Source organism: Culex pipiens, chromosome 3 (assembly GCF_016801865.2).
Source record: "Culex pipiens pallens isolate TS chromosome 3, TS_CPP_V2, whole genome shotgun sequence".
Lineage (NCBI taxonomy): Eukaryota > Metazoa > Arthropoda > Insecta > Diptera > Culicidae > Culex > Culex pipiens.
Genome location: NC_068939.1, coordinates 50058983 through 50078869, shown reverse-complemented (window position 1 = coordinate 50078869; position 19887 = coordinate 50058983). Strand labels below are relative to the sequence as shown.

General features: G+C 40.0%; 5 protein-coding genes across 5 annotated transcripts; 2 read left to right on the top strand and 3 right to left on the bottom strand.

Moving 5' to 3' along the window:
• Window positions 1-141: 141 nt before the first annotated feature.
• LOC120413158 (zinc finger protein 729-like) lies at window positions 142-2033 on the bottom strand. Its single transcript, XM_039573867.2, has 2 exons — window positions 1823-2033; window positions 142-1763 (listed from the first exon to the last, which is right to left on the bottom strand). Exons 1-2 carry the CDS (start codon window positions 1964-1966, stop codon window positions 216-218), a joined length of 1692 nt encoding a protein of 563 aa, XP_039429801.1. The 5' UTR covers window positions 1967-2033; the 3' UTR covers window positions 142-215.
• A 75-nt stretch (window positions 2034-2108) lies between these two features.
• Window positions 2109-3787, top strand: LOC120413159 (zinc finger protein 729-like). Its single transcript, XM_039573868.2, has 2 exons — window positions 2109-2312; window positions 2372-3787. The coding sequence occupies exons 1-2, from the start codon at window positions 2166-2168 to the stop codon at window positions 3737-3739; spliced, it is 1515 nt and encodes a 504-aa protein (XP_039429802.1). The 5' UTR covers window positions 2109-2165; the 3' UTR covers window positions 3740-3787.
• A 3755-nt stretch (window positions 3788-7542) lies between these two features.
• On the bottom strand, window positions 7543-9420 carry LOC120413186 (nedd8-activating enzyme E1 regulatory subunit). Its single transcript, XM_039573900.2, has 2 exons — window positions 9238-9420; window positions 7543-9172 (listed from the first exon to the last, which is right to left on the bottom strand). Exons 1-2 carry the CDS (start codon window positions 9303-9305, stop codon window positions 7672-7674), a joined length of 1569 nt encoding a protein of 522 aa, XP_039429834.1. The 5' UTR covers window positions 9306-9420; the 3' UTR covers window positions 7543-7671.
• Window positions 9421-9462: 42 nt separating this feature from the next.
• On the top strand, window positions 9463-11316 carry LOC120413185 (zinc finger and BTB domain-containing protein 17-like). Its single transcript, XM_039573899.1, has 2 exons — window positions 9463-9708; window positions 9769-11316. Exons 1-2 carry the CDS (start codon window positions 9586-9588, stop codon window positions 11248-11250), a joined length of 1605 nt encoding a protein of 534 aa, XP_039429833.1. The 5' UTR covers window positions 9463-9585; the 3' UTR covers window positions 11251-11316.
• A 6180-nt stretch (window positions 11317-17496) lies between these two features.
• LOC120413200 (uncharacterized) lies at window positions 17497-19555 on the bottom strand. The gene is made up of 3 exons (XM_039573915.2): window positions 19316-19555; window positions 18421-19251; window positions 17497-18364 (listed from the first exon to the last, which is right to left on the bottom strand). Exons 2-3 carry the CDS (start codon window positions 19240-19242, stop codon window positions 17642-17644), a joined length of 1545 nt encoding a protein of 514 aa, XP_039429849.1. The 5' UTR covers window positions 19243-19251; window positions 19316-19555; the 3' UTR covers window positions 17497-17641.
• Between the last annotated feature and the right edge of the window lie 332 nt (window positions 19556-19887).

The window sequence follows — 19887 nt, the reverse complement described above, 5'->3', positions numbered from 1 at the left end:
CGGTTTATGTTTCTAGATGGAGATGGATTCCGATTGTTGGACCCAAGCAAAGATAGGAATAAGAAGATGGGCAACTTCCAACTCTGTCTTATATTAGGTACATGAAGTTCTAGAGAATCTTTTAGCAATAAATTATTTAATGTTTCAAAATGTCTTTAGTTCTGTTCAGCATTAGTTTATTTTAAAATTAACTTTCAAAATTACACTAAGACCGTCTAGGTGCCAGTGCTTGTCGTCGCCAGCGGTCCATCCTGCGCCGCCGCACGCTCCGCCTCCGCCTGGTCTTGCTTTTTCAGTATAACCAGACAGAAATTCGCCAGATGGCGCTTCAAATTGCACGCTCGGCTCAACTGGATGAAGCAGTAGGGACATTTCACCTTTCCGGCCGCCGGTTTCGAAGCGCGATCCTCCGCGCCACACCCGTCAACGACCTGGTGCGCGCGCACCAACACCTTCTTGGGGAAGCCTTTTCCGCAGTGCTCGCACTTGCACGTCGTTTTGAGCCCGTTCGATTCCGCGTTCAGCAAGGCGGAACATCCAACCTTGCGGTGGCGCTTAAGGCCTTTCTGGTCGGTGAACTTGGCGGAGCAGTGCTTGCATTGGTTCGGATCCCTGAAGCATGCGCGAAGCTTAATGTGGCGAGCAAAGTAGTATCTCGAGTTGAACACGCCGCCACAGTTGAGGCAGGTCAGTTTGACGACGTTGTCTTTTTCTTTCGTGCACAGAACAGCGTGCCGTTCGAGACCTTCGCTTGTGTAGAAGGATTTTTGGCAATTGAGGCATTGTTTGGGAACGACTTGAACTTTTGAACCCCCTTCTTGTGCGGGACAATCCGTTTGCATGTGCTTCTTCAAGTCGTCCACTTTTTGGAAACTCGTTACTTTGCAGAGCTCGCACGTGTAGCGAACATCCTTATTGTACAGAACTGGACATTCGCAAACCAGGTGCCGTTGTTTTTCCACATCAGAGAGAATCTCCACTCCACAATGAGGGCAATCAAACCTTTCATTTCCGCCTTCGAGCGCGTCTTGCAAACTCGCATCTTCCTCATCGCTGAGATACGGTTCGTCTTTAACCGGAATGACTTCAAATTGCGTCGTACTGTTGGTTGAGAGCTCGTCTGCCGCATCCGAAACTTCAAAATCCATTGCCGATTCCTCCAGAACCGCTTCCTCCTTAACGACGGTTGTCTCTGTAGCTTCAAAATCGTCCTTCGGCGGCTGCTCCTCCTCATTCTCTTCATCCTGCGGTTTTTCATTTGTCGCACTTGCGCTAACACCAAACTTTGGCCGCGTCCCCAGCTGAATCATCCGATGATACTCCCAGGTGCCGAGAGAATCGTAGCCAGCGCAGCACACGGAACAAACGTGCTCGCGAGCCCCACCTCGCTGTATCTCGTTCGCGAGCCGACCAGCGAAATGATCCCGCTTGGCGTGCTGCTCCATGTCGGCCAAGTTCGTCGTCACCTTGGGACACTTCCGGAAGCAACACCAGAAGCTCTGGGGAGTCGCGAGAGTTGTCTCTGCTGCTGTTGCTACTATTTTAGGGACTGGCGGAGCTGCAGTGGCAACCGGCTCCGGCGAAATTGTCGGGATTTGCGGTACTGGTCGATTTGTCTCTACCGACGCTGGAATTAAGCCGAGTACTAAATCCCGGAGATAGGCATCCCTTTGGCGACATTGCTTCCAGAAGGCGTAGGCAGAGTCGAGTGACGCCAAACAGTCTTGGCATATTCGCTGCGGGAGCACGTCGTTCGGCGAGAACTGCAAAACAATCGCTTGTAAATTTACATCAACTTTATGGAAAACACTTGCCAACCAACCTGTAACTGGGTGCAGTAGACTAGCATCAAGTAGATCGGCTCTTGTTGGCTTTCGGAAAAGGCATTCACCGATATTCCTTTAAACTTATCTGTTCGCGAGCAAGTTCGACACTTTTGTTGAAATTTAAATTTAATATTCCTCATTTTACATGTGATTATTGTAAAAACCAATAATAAACAAAACGAATCCAAAACTTTGATTAAGTGACATTTCATAAAAGGTGCAGATTCCACCTCCCCGTTTAAAAGTAGCGAAAAAAAGTGTTTATTTTTTGACTGGCACTTTAGCAAACTCTTGTGGCTGTTCGACGTAAAATTTACTTTTACAACAAACTCACGTAAAATGCTGCGAAAGACCAAGTTAAAAATAAACAACAAATGTCGAACCTGCCCGCGAACAGACAACTTTCTAGGAATATCGGTGAATGGCTTTTCCGAAACCCACGAGGAGCCGATTTATTTGATGCTAGTCTACTGCACCCAAATGCAGGTATGTGCAGGTGTTTTCCACATAAGTTTGATGTAAATTTACAATCAAATGTTTTGCAGTTCTCACCGAACGACGCACTTCCGCAGCGAGTATGCCCGGACTGTTTGGCGACACTCGACACTGCCTACGGCTTCTGGAAGCAATGCCGCCAAAGGGAAGCCCAACTCCGTAGAGCAATATCGGGCGGAACTCGTACGTCGTTTCCGGAAGAGCTGTCAGAGCCGGAAGATCAACCCGTTCCAGAAGCTCCGCCAGTGCCTGAAGTAGCACCGGCAGAGACGGCTGCCCCGACTCCCCAGAGCTTCTGGTGCTGCTTCCGCAAGTGTCCCACGGTGACGACGAGCTTGGCCGACATGGAGCAGCACGCCCAGCAGGATCATTTCGCAGATCGGGTCGCGAACGAGGTACAGCGAGCGCCGAATCGCGAACACGTTTGTTCCGTGTGCTGTGCCGGATATGCGTCGCTCGGCAGCTTGGAGTACCATCGGATGATTCAGCTGGGGATTCGGTCAAAGTTTGGTGTTAGCGCAGGTGAGACAACTGAGAAACAGCAGGACGGGGAGAAGGAGGAGGAGACGAAGCAGCAGGAATCGGCAATGGATTTTGAAGTGTCGGATGCGGCAGACGAGCTCGCTACCAACAGTACGATGCCGTTCGAGATCGTTCCAATTAAAGAAGAATCATATATAAGCGATGAGCAAGACGAGAGTGTGCAAGATGCGCTCAAATGTGAAGCGGAAAAGTTTGATTGTCCTCACTGCGGAGTGGAGACTCTCTCAGATGAGGAAAAACAACGCCACCTGGTGTGCGAATGTCCAATTCTGCACCATCAAGAAGGGAGTTCAAAGGTTCAGAGCCTCTCCAAACAATGTCCCCGTTGTCGAAGGCCCTTCAACACCAGCGAAGGCCTCGAACGACACATTTCGTTGTGCACGGCAGACAAACCTGACGCAAAACTCACTTGTCCAAACTGTGGCAGCGTGTTCAACGCAAAGGCCAACCTTTCCCGGCACCTTAAGATCGGGGCCTGCCTTCGTGATCCGTACCAGTGCAAGTATTGCTTTGAAAAGTTGCCCGACATGAAAAGCCTAAACCGGCACTGCAAGGTCGAATGTCGCGCCATGCTGAACACGGAACCCAACGGGATTAAAATGAAGTGTCACTGCGAGCACTGTGGAAAAGGCTTCCGCACGAAGGCACTGCTGCGCCGGCATCAAATCGTTGACGGATGTGGCGCGGAGGATCGGATGGCGAAAACGGTTAAAGACCCGAAAAAGATCCAGTGTCCTTACTGCTTTGAGCACTTTATCTTGAAAAACTTGAAGCGCCACTTGCAGCAGCATTGTCTGGTTCTGTTGGAAAAACAAGTGGAAGCGAAGCGTGCAGCTGCGGCGTTGGCGCAGGACGCGACGAGTGGGACGCGCTAAGGGAGATCGTTGAATGGTATTTAGTTAAATAAATGAATGAGTACTGGACTTAAGATGCTGTCAATTATTTTTCGAAACTTTTCAAATGCTCCTATCATGCTGATCAATAACGACCCCGGCTACGACCAGTGGTAGGGTCAGTGGGAAGTGGATGGGAATATGAGTCCGACACTAGAGTGATGGAGACCGCCCAATCGAATCGATTGAATCGACTGAATCTCCGACAAAGTCCGATGATGTAGGAAGTACTTCATTTAATAAAAAATATTTTTAATATCATAAACCCTAACAAATATTCGTCAGCGTGCCTTCCGCTCATCGATGATATAGGAAGGACTTAATCAAGCAATACGACTTGCTTGTCTTAACACTGGAACGCCCAACGCATGTCCAACTTACACGGACGCCCAAGCCTCCGAAAAAAGGTGGAACGGTAACTTCAACTCGCTGGTTCGCGAGCATTACTCAACCAATCGGGACGATTATTGTTTCCAATGATTTGTAAGAATGTCTAGATGATTCTAGGACTTTGCAGAACTTGATTTGATCAAATCTGTAATTTCTGCGACCGAAAACATCGTTCCACCTTTTTTCAAAACGACTGCCTCGGCGGAATTTTTGGCGATTTTTTTTACACGCGAAAAAAAAAAGTTGGAACGATGTTTTTGATCGCAAAAATTACAGATTTGATCAAATAAAGTTCTGCAAAGTCCTAGAATCATCTAGACATCCTAACAAATCACTGGAAAGAAGAATCATCTTGATTGGTTGAGTTATACCCGAGAATCATTGAGTTGAAGTTACCTCTCCAACTTTTTTGGAGCCTTGGGCGTTGGAATGTTAACAAATTCGTCTTATATCTGAGCAATTCTCTACGAAATCGGTATTTTTTTCAAAATTTTAATTTTTGTATTTTTTAATCCGGCTGAAACTTTTTGGTGCCTTCGGTATGCCCAAAGAAGCCATTTTGCATCATTAGTTTGTTCATATAATTTTCCATACAAACTTGACAGCCCTGCCTTACAAAAATAATGCATGAAAATAAAAAAATCTGTATCTTTTGAAGGAATTTTTTGATCGATTTGGAGTCCTTGGCAAAGTTGTAGGTATGGATAAGGACTACACTGAAAAAAATTATACACGGTAAAAAATTGTGATTTATAATTTCACTTTTTGCCACTAAAACTTGTTTTGCAAAAAAACACTATTTTTATTTTTCTTATTTTCTTATATGTTTTTGGGAACATCAATTGCCAACTTTTCCAAATCTTTGACCGAGTTATGATTTTTTGAATCAATACTGATTTTTAAAAAAATCGAATTATTGGTCGCAAAAATTTATCAACTTCATTTTTCGATCTAAAATCGAATTTCGCTATCAAAAAGTACGTTAGTGTAATGTTGTGCACCGTTTTATAGTTATAGCCTTTTTTTAGGTAACTTTTTTCAGTTAGTCGCAGTTATAATTTTTTTTTTAATTAGTGCCCATGTTAACCCACTTTAGAAAAAATATTTTTGAGAAGCTGAGAAAACTCTCTATATTTTGCCTTTTTGAACTTTATTGATACGACCCTTAGTTGCTGAGATATTGCCATGCAAAGATTTCAAATCTGGAAAATTGATGTTTTCTAAGTCTCACACAAACAATCCACCATTTTCTAAAAAAAATTCTAAATTTTCAATGTTAAAATATAAAACAATCGAGAAATTTTCCGATCTTATCGAAAACAATATTTTCATTTCAAGACTAACATTTCAAAAGGGCCAAACATTCAATATAACGTCGTTTTGAAATGTTAGTCTTGATTAAAAATAATTGAAAATATTGTTTTCGAAAAGAGGGCAAACATGGGCACTAATTTTAAAAAATGAATAACTGCGACTATTTCCAAAAACTTACCTAAAAATTGCTATAACTTGAAAATGGAGCAAAAATTTCACTGAAGTACTTTTTGAATGTAAATTCGATTTTAGATAGAAAAATGAAGTTGATAAATTTTTGCGACCAATATTTATTTTTTTTTTGAAAAATTCAGTGTTGATTCAAAAATTCATAACTCGATCAAAGATTTTTGCCCGTTCTGGAAATTTCTTAAAAGTTTGCAAAAAAAAATTAAAAATAGTTTTTTTTGCAAATCAAGTTTACGTGACAAAAAGCGAAATTAAAAATCACAAATTTTGTTCACATTGTATCATTTTTTTCAGTGTAGTCCTTATCCATACCTATAACTTTGCCGAAGACACCAAATCGATCAAAAAAAATTCTTCAAAAGATATTGATTTTTTTTCATGGACAGCTGCCAAATTTGTATAGAAAATTATATGGACAAACTATAATGGAAAATAAGTTGAGTGTCTAAACTAAATAAAGCTAAGCTAAAGCTAAAACAAGCTTGAGATCAAATTTTCACATATTAATAAAAAACATTTAATTAGAAACATTCAGTTTTAGTTTTGATTGTTCTTTGTTTTCTTTTTAAATGATTTTGTTTCAAATTCAAACATACATTATGTTTGAATTCAATTCTTTTCATTTCTGTATTGATATTATCAGCATCATTTATAAAATTGAAAAATTGCGCAAGATACCAATATTATCTATTTCGTAAAAATCAGAAATATTTGAAAAACTTGGATTGTTGTTTAACAGTTACAAAGAGACACTATTTTTTGCTGTTTATACTGTGTTTACTTCAAGTTGGAGATTTTTTTTGGAGAATTTGAATAAAATTGTTCGTGGTGATTATTGCATTCGATCGTAATTTCTTTACTCTCGATTCGTGTTTTATAAAAATTAAGTATTCAAAGTTTTTTTTTTAGGTTTCAATTTTTTTTAAATTTCATTAATTTCATATATTTAATTTTTTTTTAATTTAATTTTTTTTTTAAATTTCAAAAATTTTAAATTTTTTTTTTGATTTTTTTTAAATTTTTATTTTTTTTTTATTTTTAAAGCTTTTTAAATTTTTAATGTTTTTTTTTATTTTTGAAGTTTTTTTTAATTTTTTTAAATAAGAAATTTGCGAAATTTTTGAAATTTTTTGAATTTTTTTTTTGAAATTTCTGAAATTAAAAAAAAAGTTTTTTAAATCCGTGAAATTTTTGAAATTTCCGAATTTAAAAAAAAAGTTTTTTTAAATTTTTATTTTTTTTTAATTTTTTAAAGTTTTTTAGATTTTTATTTTTTTTAAATTTTTGAAAGTTTTTAAAATTTTTAATGGCTTTTAAATTTTTAAAATTTCTGATTTTTTTTAATTGTTTAAGCGTTTTTAAATTTCAATTTTTTCTAAAATTTCTAAAATCTTTTAAATTTTCAAGGTTTTTAAAATTTTTAGTTTTTTGAATTTTCAAAGTGTTTTAAATTTTCAAAGTTTTTTTTTTAAGTTTTTTAAATTTTTGAATTTTTTTTTTAATTTTTGAAATCATTTTATATAAATTTTGTTATTTTTGCACATTAAAAAAAATAAGTAGATTTTTTTTAAATGGAGCATAAATTAAAAAAATATTCAAAAAAGTGGTATTACAAATTACGATCGTAATTTCTCGATCCATGATCGAGATTTCTCAACAGTCAAATTACGATCGTAATTTCTCGATGGTAAGTCGTAATTTGTCGTGAGTCGAGAAATTACGATCGAGTGCAATAATCACCACGGTTTTCTAATGATTGAGTAATCAAAAAATGACGTATTTTTTCAGGACAACTTTTCAGTGATAAAGTTTCGTTTGAAAAATTTTAAAAAGCAAATTAATCAATAATTAATTAATTAACTTCAGAAAATAGCATAACAAAAATCAAGTCATTCAATTTCAGATAACAGCTTTATTTTACTGCCCCCTACAAGCTAAGTTCCAATAAGAGATACGATAAATCACCAAGTACGAATCCAGTTCCAGTTGTTCAGATGCCCTCGTTGCAAGTCCCGCAATGCTCACAGCTTGAACGTCTCCGTCTGCGAAGTGGCCCCGTCGTACACGAACGTATTATCGAACGGCTTGTACTGCCGCGTGACGAGTTTGATCAGCTCGTGGGCGATGCAGCCGCCAAAGAACGCAGAAATGCTGTGAATTTCCGCTCCGCCGTAACGACACACCTCGTGCGCCAGATCGTCGCTGATCGGCGTGCTGATGCCCCACTCGCTGACCATTTTGGCCGCCAGTCCCTTGATGCGGGACGTGTCCACCTCGACCTGGCACTCGCCGGGCAGGTAGCCGTGCTCGGCCTGAAACTTGTCCACGGCACGCAGCGTCACGTAGTGGGCCATCAACGAGTTGGGCGTCTCCAGGCCGGTCGAGATCTGCGTCGCCTTGTAGCCCTTGTCGTACTCGACGGCGATTTTGGTCCCGCGGACGATGGCAATGTTGGCGGCTTCGCGGCAAAACAGTCGGACGTCCTTCTCGGTGATGAGGTCGTTCGGTTTGTTGAGTTCTTTCAGGAGTTGGCGGGCGCGACGGTAGACGATCTCGGAGTCGTGCGCGGCTTGCGAACGGTACACATTCTGCAGGTTGATGTAGGACGCCGTGTCGGCGGTCATGTCGGGGAGGACACCTGGGAGTGGTAGCAGACCGGCGCCTTCGTTCTCGACAAAGTCGCGAAGGGCGCGAGCAAGGATCCAGAAAGCGTTACTCTCCTTGTTCACGTTGATGCAACAGTCGTCCGCGAGGATCTCCTTGATTGCGGAGTTTGGTTTGCCCCCGCCGAAGCTCGAGTTGACCGCTTTGATCGCTTCCTCGTGGTTCTCCTCGTCGGCACTCATCTTGGACCGAATCAAGTCTCGCAGCTCGGTCTTCTCTTTGTAATTGGCCGGGTAACGACCGTCGTGCGCGCTGACCCACTCCTCCAGACACTTGTACATCACCACAAGCCAGGGCACCTTTGACGTGATGGCCGTTTCGGCCATGTGCTTGCGAAGTGCCTCGAACGGATGCTCCAGCCGGAGATCGCTCTGGTGACTGTCCGGATGAGATTCCACGATGCAGTGCTCCTTGACCTGCAGCCGGGCGACCCCGTAGAAGCCCACCGAGCGGCAAACCAGCAGGGGGATGTGCATGTCCCAGAGCAGATTGGACAGTCGCACGATAGTCCGCTCGCTGACGGCCGTGGCCACGATTACGTCAAAGCTCTTGAAGAACTCCGGCTGGCCGTCGATCAGCTGGTCCACCGCTTCGTCCACGTACTCTCCGTTCACGTCCGGGTTGAGCTCCTGCAGCAGCTGCATACAACTGCGCGCCCGGGACTGCCCGACCGAACCCGAGTCAAGGAAAAAGTTACAACCGATGTCCTCCTCCGTAACGAGCCCGCTGTCAACGATGGTGAAGCCGCCGATGCCGGGCAGCACCACGCCCTTCAGGATCTCCGTACCGAGCGCGGTCGCGTTAATCAGACAGATCTGGGCGTTCTCCAGCAGGGTTTGGCCGTGTTCGCCCCACAAGCTGAAGGGGGGGAAAAATCCGTAATTAATCCGACGAGAGCTAGAAGAACCGTTGCCAGCGCTTACCGAATCTGCCGGTCGTACTTTCGGCTCTTGTCCGACATTTCCGGTGATTTGGGTGCCGGCGAGGACATGGTCGCAACAGAAATTGCACTGGAAAATCGTAATCTGCAAGCTGGCCCGCAGGAACCGAAAGCAAACTGATTTGTTTTGACGATTTTGACTTGCCGGCAGATTATAGGGTTACCAGTTTACGCTCTGCTGTGAAATTGCAAACTCAACGGAGATGAATTCTGCTTCGAGAACTGTCAAGTGAGACGCATCATGTAAACAAGCCCTAAATTTTCTTCGTAAATTTCTCCGCAATTTTAAATAAACTCAAAAGAAGTTTTTAAGAGAGAGAATCGGTTCGCGATGGACACAAATTGCCGAACCTGTACGCGCCGTGATGAGTTCCAAGGGGTGTCGGTCAATTCCATTTCCGAAAGCCACCAGGAGCCGATTTACTTGATGCTGGTTTACTGCACCCAGTTGCAGGTAAGTTCTTGCAAGTGTTGCACAAATTTTGATGCAATTTTACGGGAGAATCTTTTACAGTTCTCGACCAACGACACGCTTCCGCAGCACATTTGTCCGGACTGTTTGGTGCTGCTGGACGGTGCGTTCACCTTTTGGAAGCAGTGCCGCCGAACGGACACCAACTTCCGGTATGGAGTGGCACTTAACCCGGACGACGATGGCGCTGTAATCCCGGCGATCAAACCGATTGCAATGCCGAAAATGACCTTTCATTGCTGCATTCCGAAGTGTTCCAAAGTGACGTCGAGTCTGGACGAGCTGGAAGAGCATGCCAAGCAGGAGCATTTCTTGAAACGGCGAGGTTTCGAGCTTCGCCGGAGCCGCTGCCACGCGCATGTCTGCTCCGTGTGCTTGGCCGGATTTGAAACATTGGCGAGCTGGGAAGTCCACGAGATGCTGCTGCACGGAGTGTGCAAAAAGGGTTTCCAACGGGACGAACGCGGTGACGAATCCTCGGATGCCTCGGACGAGTGGCCCGAGCAGGAACCAATGGGAGAAACGTTCGAGCCGGAAGAGTTAAATGTTGCGGAAGAAGAGGTGGAAGACGCTACCGCTGCAAGTGGTAAAAAGAAGCGAAAAAGTACCTTCATTCCACGTGGAGGTACCCAAGTTTTGTTTTGTAACGGATGCGGCTATCAGTCGAACAAAAAGTTTAACATGGCCCGACATCAGCAAGTCTGGGCCCACGAGGGAGTGACTTGCTCAACGGCAGAAGCGACAGCCAATGAAGAGCCGGCTTCGGAACCGGAAGAACCGGCTGCCACCAGTTCCGATAACAATTTGATCCAGTTTGTCGAGGTTCCCGTGAAGCTCGAACCATCCCCGAACGAAGCAGATAGCGACGAAGCGATGGATGTCGCAGAGCAACACCAGCAATCCAGCGACGAAGAGAGTCCCCAGCATCAGTGCGCGTACTGCGGAATGGTCCTGTACTCAAAAGCCAAAAAGCTGCGCCACCTTCAGTTCAGCTGCACAGCGCTGTACAAACCACGCAAATCCAACGCCAAGCAATGCCCCAAATGCAACAAAAAGTTCAACTCCACAGGTCTGTCCCGGCACATGCAGTTCTGCTCGCTGGGCACCACCAAAAAAGAGTGCCCCAACTGTGGCCGCGCGTTCAACAAATCCTCCAACCTGAACCGCCACGTTAACCTGGGCTATTGCACGCGCAAAAAGTTCCAGTGCAAGTTCTGTCTCGCGTGGTACGGCAAAAGTGCGGCCCTCACGCGCCATCTCAACAACGGCTGTCCGAACGCGGCAACGGCGAACGTCGAAGGGGCGTCCCCGAAGAGGAGCGACTCGCCGACCCAAGGGCGGGTCGAGTGTCCGCACTGCTACAGTCGCTTCACCCGGCCGAGCAATCTGAATCGCCACCTGAAGGAGAACTGCCACGTGCTGCTCAAGAGAAGAGAGGTCGAGCAGCAGCAGCAGCAACAGCAAGGGGAGGTGGCGACGGAGCAGGATGAGAGTGTGGGCGAGGGAGTTTTCACTGAGACGTAAACGTACTGATTGTGTGATTAATGTTTGATCTTGAACAATAAATGTCAGTAAATATCCCAAGCTATGTTTGTAATTTTCTAGTGTACTTTTTCATAATATCTAACCATAATAGGAAGACATGCTAAAGAATGCTTATTTTAAGTTTTCAAGTGCTTTCTAGAAAGGTGGAACATTTCTACTAGAATGCTGTAAGAATATCCAGCTCTGTAAGAACTCTACTAGAAAGTCGTGACTGGGCATTTAGTATTTTTTATTTTCATACTTTTATCACCCCCGGGTCTTTTGTGGTCTCTATTGCAAGTTTCTGCTCGAACCTAGGAGTCCGAAGGCTTGAATGGGGAGAGCACCCAAACCTCTTTCTACTCCAAGGAACCTTCCACCCCAGGGTTCGAACTGACGACCTTTGGATTGCGAGTCCAACCGCCGCCAGCGATGCCACCGGAGCAGGTTTGGTTTGGTGTGTTGTTTGTACTTATAGCAGGGAGACGACTCCTACACCTGGAATGACTTAACGGCCTAACAACAACCAAGGCCGGGACCGACATTTTACTTCCTCATCCGATGGAAGGTTGGAGCAGATGGGAATCGAACCCAGAATCATCCGCTTACAAAGCGGACAGCGTAACCATTCGGCCACGCACTGCCACTTTTATCATCAAATTCGAATTCTACGACCATATTTTAGTCAAATTTAAATGGTGTTATTGCCTTAAAAATTACCAAATTAAATTTGTGGAATTTGGAATTTCAACAAAAAAAAATTTAATTTTTAATTAATAAATCTTGATTGTATACTTCAAATCTGAAATCATATTCCAAAAATTCTGATTTTCTCTGATTCTTTTCAAAATAATGAAATTCTTCAATTTTTAAATGCAAAATTTCTTAAATTTATAAATTCCTTAATTCCTGAATTCCTACATTTTTAAATTCATAAAATCTTCAATTCTTAAATTCTTAAATTCTTAAATTCTTAAATTCTTAAATTCTTAAATTCTTAAATTCTTAAATTCTTAAATTCTGAAATTCTTAAATTCTTAAATTCTTAAATTCTTAAATTCTTAAATTCTTAAATTCTTAAATTCTTAAATTCTTAAATTCTTAAATTCTTAAATTCTTAAATTCTTAAGGGTGCACAGCAACGAAGGAAGTTGTTGCCTTCTTATTCCAAAATTGTCAAACTTACGGACCCAATCCTGCAATAACGGGATTGTAAAATTAATCAAACTTTGTTGTAAGTTACTTTGTGGAAAGTACTTTAGGGGATGAATAAAAAAATATTTCGATAGTACCCGTAGTTTTGAAGATACTAAAAAGTCTGTAACAAAAATCTGGGTGCAAAAGCTCTGGTTGATGTGCACCGTTAAATTCTTAAATTCTTAAATTCTTAAATGCTTAAATTCTTAAATTCTTCTTTAATTCTTAAATCGCTAAATTCTTAAATTCTTGAATTCTTGAATTCATAAATTCCTAAATTCCTAAATTCTGAAATTCTGAAATTCTGAAATTCTGAACTTCTGAAATTCTGAACTTCTGAACTTCTGAAATTCTTAAATTCTTAAATTCTTAAATTCTTAAATTCTTAAATTCTTAAATTCTTAAATTCTTAAATTCTTAAATTCTTAAATTCTTAAATTCTTAAATTCTTAAATTCTTAAATTCATAAATTCTTAAATTCTTAAATTCTTAAATTCTTAAATTCTTAAATTCTTAAATTCTTAAATTCTTAAATTCTTAAATTCTTAAATTCTCAAATTCTTAAATTCTTAAATTCTTAAATTCTTAAATTCTTAAATTCTTAAATTCTTAAATTCTTAAATTCTTAAATTCTTAAATTCTTAAATTCTTAAATTCTTAAATTCTTAAATTCTTAAATTCTTAAATTCTTAAATTCTTAAATTCTTAAATTCTTAAATTCTTAAATTCTTAAATTCTTAAATTCTTAAATTCTTAAATTCTTAAATTCTTAAATTCTTAAATTCTTAAATTCTTAAATTCTTAAATTCTTAAATTCTTAAATTCTTAAATTCTTAAATTCTTAAATTCTTAAATTCTTAAATTCTTAAATTCTTAAATTCTTAAATTCTTAAATTCTTAAATTCTTAAATTCTTAAATTCTTAAATTCTTAAATTCTTAAATTCTTAAATTCTTAAATTCTTAAATTCTTAAATTCTTAAATTCTTAAATTCTTAAATTCTTAAATTCTTCTTTAATTCTTAAATCGCTAAATTCTTAAATTCTTAAATTCTTAAATTCTTCTTTAATTCTTAAATCGCTAAATTCTTAAATTCTTGAATTCATAAATTCTTAAATTCATAAATTCCTAAATTCTGAAATTCTGAAATTCTGAAAATCTTAACTTCTTAAATTCTGAAATTTCGCAATTCTAAAATTCTTGCGTTTTTAAATTCTTAAATTGTTCAATTCTTAAATTCCTAAATTCTTAACTACATAAATTCATAAATTCTAAAAATTCCTAAATTCTGAAATGCTTAAATTCCTAAATTCTTAAATTCACAAATTCTTAACTTCTAAAATTCTTAAATTCCCTAATTCTAAAATTCTTACGTTTTTAAATTCTTAAATTCTCAAATTCCTAAATTCTAAAATTCTGAAACTGACCAATTCTCTACGAAATCTGTCTCGGTCTCGAAATCGGATTTCGACCATTTTTAATATTTGTATTTTTTTGTTTGGCTCAATTTTTTTTAGGGTCGTTCCCTATGAACAAAGAAGCCATTTGGGTCATTGCCAGCTGTTCATACAAAAATTCGCAATTCGCAATTTTCAGTGTAAGAACGGGCCTTGACCGATCTTATGCACCAGGTTCCCGACGAACACGCACTGCCCTTACACCTACATCTCACCCTTGCTCTGAGTCAGTACGAGCAGCACGCTAGAACACGCTTTGAGTGTTCGTGCCAGGCATGCACACCTTCTTTTCCGGTTACGCATTTTATCTCGGCCGGGGGTGGTACATTACGTAGGGTTTGATGTAAGTATAAGCGCCTAACCATTTAAAGTGTGCCTATCAACTTTCATTTGAGCAAAAACTGTTTTATTTTAGTTTGAATTCAAAAACTACTTGTTATTTTACTGTGTATTGTTTTCTCCTGAAATCTTCCATATTGTTGAGTCGTGTTTATATGTTGCTATTTCTTTTGTCGCGGTGTTTTGTTACAATATTTTGGTCCTAAGCATTTTATAAAAGTTTTTCAAAAGTACAATAGTAATATTTGTGTTAATCCTTTGATCATTCCATAAATTGAGTAAGGGCTCGAACCTCACTTGCTTAAGAAAAAGGTGAAATTTCAAAACAATGGACAGTGAAGGAAATATACTATATAAAGAATCAATAGTAAAAGAAAGATAGTAATTTATGAAGTAGATAAAGAAATTAACAATAGTTAATAAATAGAGGTAACAAACAAGCTTGGATTGTATTGAGGGCAATTTACAGGGAAGATGAGAAATTATTCAAATAGATAAATAAAGAAAAGGCACATGATAAACAAAATTGACATCGCTGCCAAATTAAGGGAAAGCAAACAGTTTGTTACAGCAGCATCAATTGGTAAAATAGAGTGGAAAAGCGTTGTAGTAAAATCAAAATCAAATTAAGGATAGTAAACAGAAGCCGTTTTAGAACATCAGTGAAACAAAATAAACAGAAGATAGCTGTTAGCTGAAATGGAAAGAAGAGAAACCCCGTTCTGCGATGCTCAGGTACATCCACAGCAGTTGACTCAACATACTGCGAATCAAAACAATACCGTCTACAATCACAAATTACTTCCCTTCCCCACATTGTCGCGCCCCTTTCTTCTAGCCGTCTCGACTCTGACCCGCGGTGGTCAAAGGTTTACGATCCGTTTCCACAGGCCACCAGCTAGGTCATGATGAAAACCAAGCCAACGTGGAGGTAAGAAAATAGGACACTCGCCAGGAACCAGAGCTATACTGTTCTGATCAAGATAATTCGGATGATCTAACAGAACTACGGATGTTAGTTAGTTAGTTACGCTCCTTCCAGGATGTTCCTACGTGGACGTCAACCGAAGAGCACGCAACAAGGTCAGTGCCATTGCATGCTCTTAGGTATCAATCCTTGGCCTGCATTGCCAGCTGTTCATACAAAAATGGTACGAAAATCTGTTGCTTTTGAAGGACCTTTCTGATCGACATAGTATCTTCGGCAAAGTTGTAGGTATTGATGAGGACTATTCAGAAATAATAGTCACACGATTTTTTTTGCTAATTTTTTAATTAACTTTTTTCCACAAAAAATCAATTTCCCGAAATCCCAATCTCAAATTACAGAACATCCAAAGGAAAATTAGATAACTTTATAGCATGCTTGGAGTCATATTTTCGGATAGTTTTAACCCAAATTTAGAGAAAGATACAAATTTTGAGATTTGATTATCCGGAGGGAAATTTTGAGGAGCACATCGAATATTGGTATAAGCACTGATTTATGTTTTTAAAACCGAGATTTATTTTTTAAATTTAATTGCTTAAAGTTTTGATATATCAAATAGAAAAAAAAATCTTTTTTTTGAATATTGTTTTGGATTTCTTGTATATCTGTATTTTCAAATTTTTAACTCTTTTAGCATTTTTTTTTTTTTTTTTTTTTTTTTTTTTTTTTGGGAGGGTGATCCAGCCGCACATCGTTGATGTCGAAACCTCTAAACTGGGCCCTCGTCCTGTCACGTCCGTCAGTAGTCTTGTCGTACATTACAACTAGAATCAGATCTGCCAATGAATTAGTACACTTCGACCAAATAAACACTGACGCTGTATGGATCTGACTCTAGAATAAATGCACAGTTGTGTGTTATTCATAAGTCCAAAATGTTCAATTATTCATATAATTCCAAATATTCATTTGCGGATAACGTAACTAACTTGAATTGAATACAAGATTTAAAGTAACATATCCGAAAGCTACTCTTATCTCAAATCCTCGACATTTTAAAGAATAGCAAAAAAATCTAGAACGTTTCTATTAAACCTGTCTGGCTCCTTTAAAAAAAAACAAAAACAATAAATAGATTAACAGTTCATATTTTACAAGTCGTGAATCGTCAGCATTCCAGTAGATCCTCGATTCGCAACAATGGTCGATACAATCATAATCCGACAACCGTTAGTTCAACAGATCAACGAACTTAGTCCGATATCATTTCACTATTGATTGATCGAGACTCTACGGAAATGTTGACAAATCATAATAGTTTTTATGCTACTTGAATGAAAATAACCGATTCTGATAGAATTACTAAATTCACTGTTACTAATTTTGTCCCTAAATAACTAAAGGCAAAGTATTAAAAGTTGATATTTATAGTTAAAATCCTAAATTCTACAAAAACTTTTTTTTTAAACCCGCATCCTAACCTGACACCCACATTAAGATAGGGAAAAATCACATATGTAGTGGTTCATTGTACAAATGTGATATTTCCACTATCGGAGAACCTCCTTGTCTCGATGACAGCTTACCGGCCATCGATTAAGCCCTGAGACTGCGCCAAAGTGGGTTCTCGCAGCATGAAGTGGTGTCCATGTGTAAAAATGGAAGCTTCAGCAATATACTGAACACTTCGATTTTAATTCCACATCGAATCAAATCATACTCTTTGCCAAACAAGCCTCAAACCTATGACACTCATTATGACAAAGCCCAGGGAAATTTTTAACTCTTTTAGCATTTGTAATTATAATTTCTTAAAATTTTCAAGCTTTCACATTTTGTACTTAACAATTTTTGAATTATTGAATGTGAATTATGTATTTGTAATTTCTTAATTTCAGATTTTAAAAATTGCAGAATTTTTTAATTTCTGAATTAAAAAAAAAATGTTTCTCCAAATTTTTTGAATTTTGGTTTTTATTGTTAGTATTGCTGAATTTTCTCATTTTTTGATTTCTTTTATTTATTATAATTTTCTGCCAGAAAATTAAATAATTCGATGCCAACATTTCAAAAAGCATCATGTACACACCATCCTTTTTGATAAAAACTCATTTGAATGTTGAGCATCCATTTTCAGTTCCCATTTTAATATTTATTATGCCGAAAACAACATTATTTAAAACGAAAAACATTATTTAAACCTTTGTTAATTTTCAATTGCATTCAAAAAGGCAACATTTGGATGTAATTTTTTTTTATAACTTTTTATTTGCAGATTTGCAGTACAGAAGATGAAAACTTCTCGAAACTCGAAAAATTAAGAAAAATAATCATCCGTCAGATGGTTTGCTCCCTTGGATACGGGGGCAAATTTGGATTAGATCTCTGCGGTGGAGATGCCTTTTAACTAATACGCACATGTCTGAGGTCGATTGCTGGCTAATAATTATTCAAGCAACCTTGTGTATTTACTCGTACTCGACCGACACCGTGGCTCGCTTCGATACAAACCTGGTCAAGTTGGGATTGTGGCAAATCCGCAGCACTTCCAGCTTGGGACACTGCTGGACGGCTCGCTCGGCGGTCATAACTGTCATGTTGGGCAGGTTGGTCAAACACAGCGCCGTCACGTTTCCCATGTATTTGATCATCAACGCCAGCTCGATATCGGTGAAGATGCTGCTGGACAAAATCAAGCTGTACAGGACGGGGCAGTTCTCGAGCAGGTTGCACACCCGTTTGCAGGATGTCTCTCGTATCACGTTTAGCAGGCGCAGTTTCCGGAAGGGGCTCAGCGAGTATTCGCCAAAGTTTTCCGGACAGGACGCGTCACTGAGGCGTTTCACGGCTAGATCGTACAGGTTTTCTAGCCGGCCAGCTATGACTAGAATGTCGTGTACGCTGATCTTGGGACAGAGCTTTATCCACAACTTTCGGATGTTTGGACATTTTTCAAAGCAAGTCAGCAGCGCAGTACTGTCCAAACTGAAACCGATCAGCACGAGAGTGCGCAGTTGTGTGCTTCCGTAGCCGGAGAGATCCAGAGTTTCTTCGGGTGCGTTATCATCGTACACCAGTGTTAGACTATCCAAATGTGCCATGTTGGACAAAATGGGCACTAAGTCAACGAAATCAACGGTCACGCTCAATGTCGTTAGGTATTGAAGATACATTACGATGCCGGTTAAAATCTAGAAAAGTAAAAGTGTTAGAGAAACATCTTAAATCTGTCCATGTCTACACTTACATTGTTGCAAATTACACAGGAATAAGGTAGATGCAGAGTGTCAATTAAGGTTTGCGATTCCCGAAGATCCATAATGTCGTAGTCCCGAGCTTCGCAGGTCAATAGTGACAGTATGTCAAGTTCTAATCCCTCCACTGCGATAATATCTCGCAAGAGAGATTCGTTACAGAAGTCGATTCCTTCGAACACCAGCTCTTTCAGCGTGTGCCTCGTAGTTCTGATGAATGCAAGCAACTTCGCTCCGTAGTCCTGTCCCAAGTACCGCTTCATGACCGCCTTCAGCTTCAGTCGCTTCAAATTTGGACACATGTTTTGGAATACGCAAAGAAACTCATCCTTGTCTCCCAAATCCAGATGAAGGCTCTCGAGACAGGTCAGCATTTGGCCAGTTGGCACCGAGTCGAACAGCTCGTAGTTGAAGTGTTTAGCCGCAACAAAACTGAGGTCGACGATCGACAAGCCGCTCACCATGCGGACCACTGCCGCGGCCGTTATCCAGGGTTGCTTTATGACCAGCTTGCGGACTTTGAAAAGCTTCAGTTTGGGCGCAGTTTCGGCGGTTGCATATCGGACGGTTATGTTCCGGTATCGGGTCGGGGCCATTTGCTGCAGCTGCTGGGTTGTGCAAACAGCGGGAATCGAGAGCGTAAGCTTGCCCAAAAGCTTTGGCGAGTTGCGAACGATGTTGTTCCATTCCCGACTGACCAACCGAACCCATCTGAGGTTCCGAGGGTACAGGTAGTCAAAAATTAACTCCCAGATCTCGTCGGGCAGTGTTGCCTCTTGGGAATTAGCTTTTCGGGTTGCGGATCTGCGCTTCATTGCGGAAAGCTAGAATGATTAAACTGTGTGGTTAGTAATCGTTAGATTTCTTTTGACATAAATTTAAAATTACCGGTAAAGCTTGCTGAAAACGATCCTTGGTTTAACTTTCTGGGCTATCCTGTCAACGGTTTGTTTATACGAATTCGTTTGAACAGAATTTCCGCGCGCTTTCATAAATTATACACTGAATAAGTATGAATCATAATTATGTATTTATTTTACACGTTTATGATGAATTCTCATAAATATTTATGCATCAATCAATAACACTGACCTATGAAAATTGACAAAAATGCCTGCTTCCTTTCGAGTTGAGCCTGCGTAGAAATTTTTTTGGACGTTGTATTTAATTGATCCATAGTAGAAGGCTTTCTAGTCAGAGATTTACCAATACATTCAAAGTATGTTTACGTTACAGCTGGACGTTTGTTTGCATCAGGTTTCCTATCTCTTTCTAGCAAAAGTTTTTTGTCAGGCGACTTCTAGCTGTTTTTTTTGACTGGCCGCCCGATATGTCAGCAAACATACTTCACAGGGCAGTGACAGCTCGAGCTCGATCAATGTTTGCATCAGGACACTGTGACGAGAAGTTCGTAATTTTTGGGTTAAAATATATTTTTTTCACTGGGCCTAGAAAGCCTT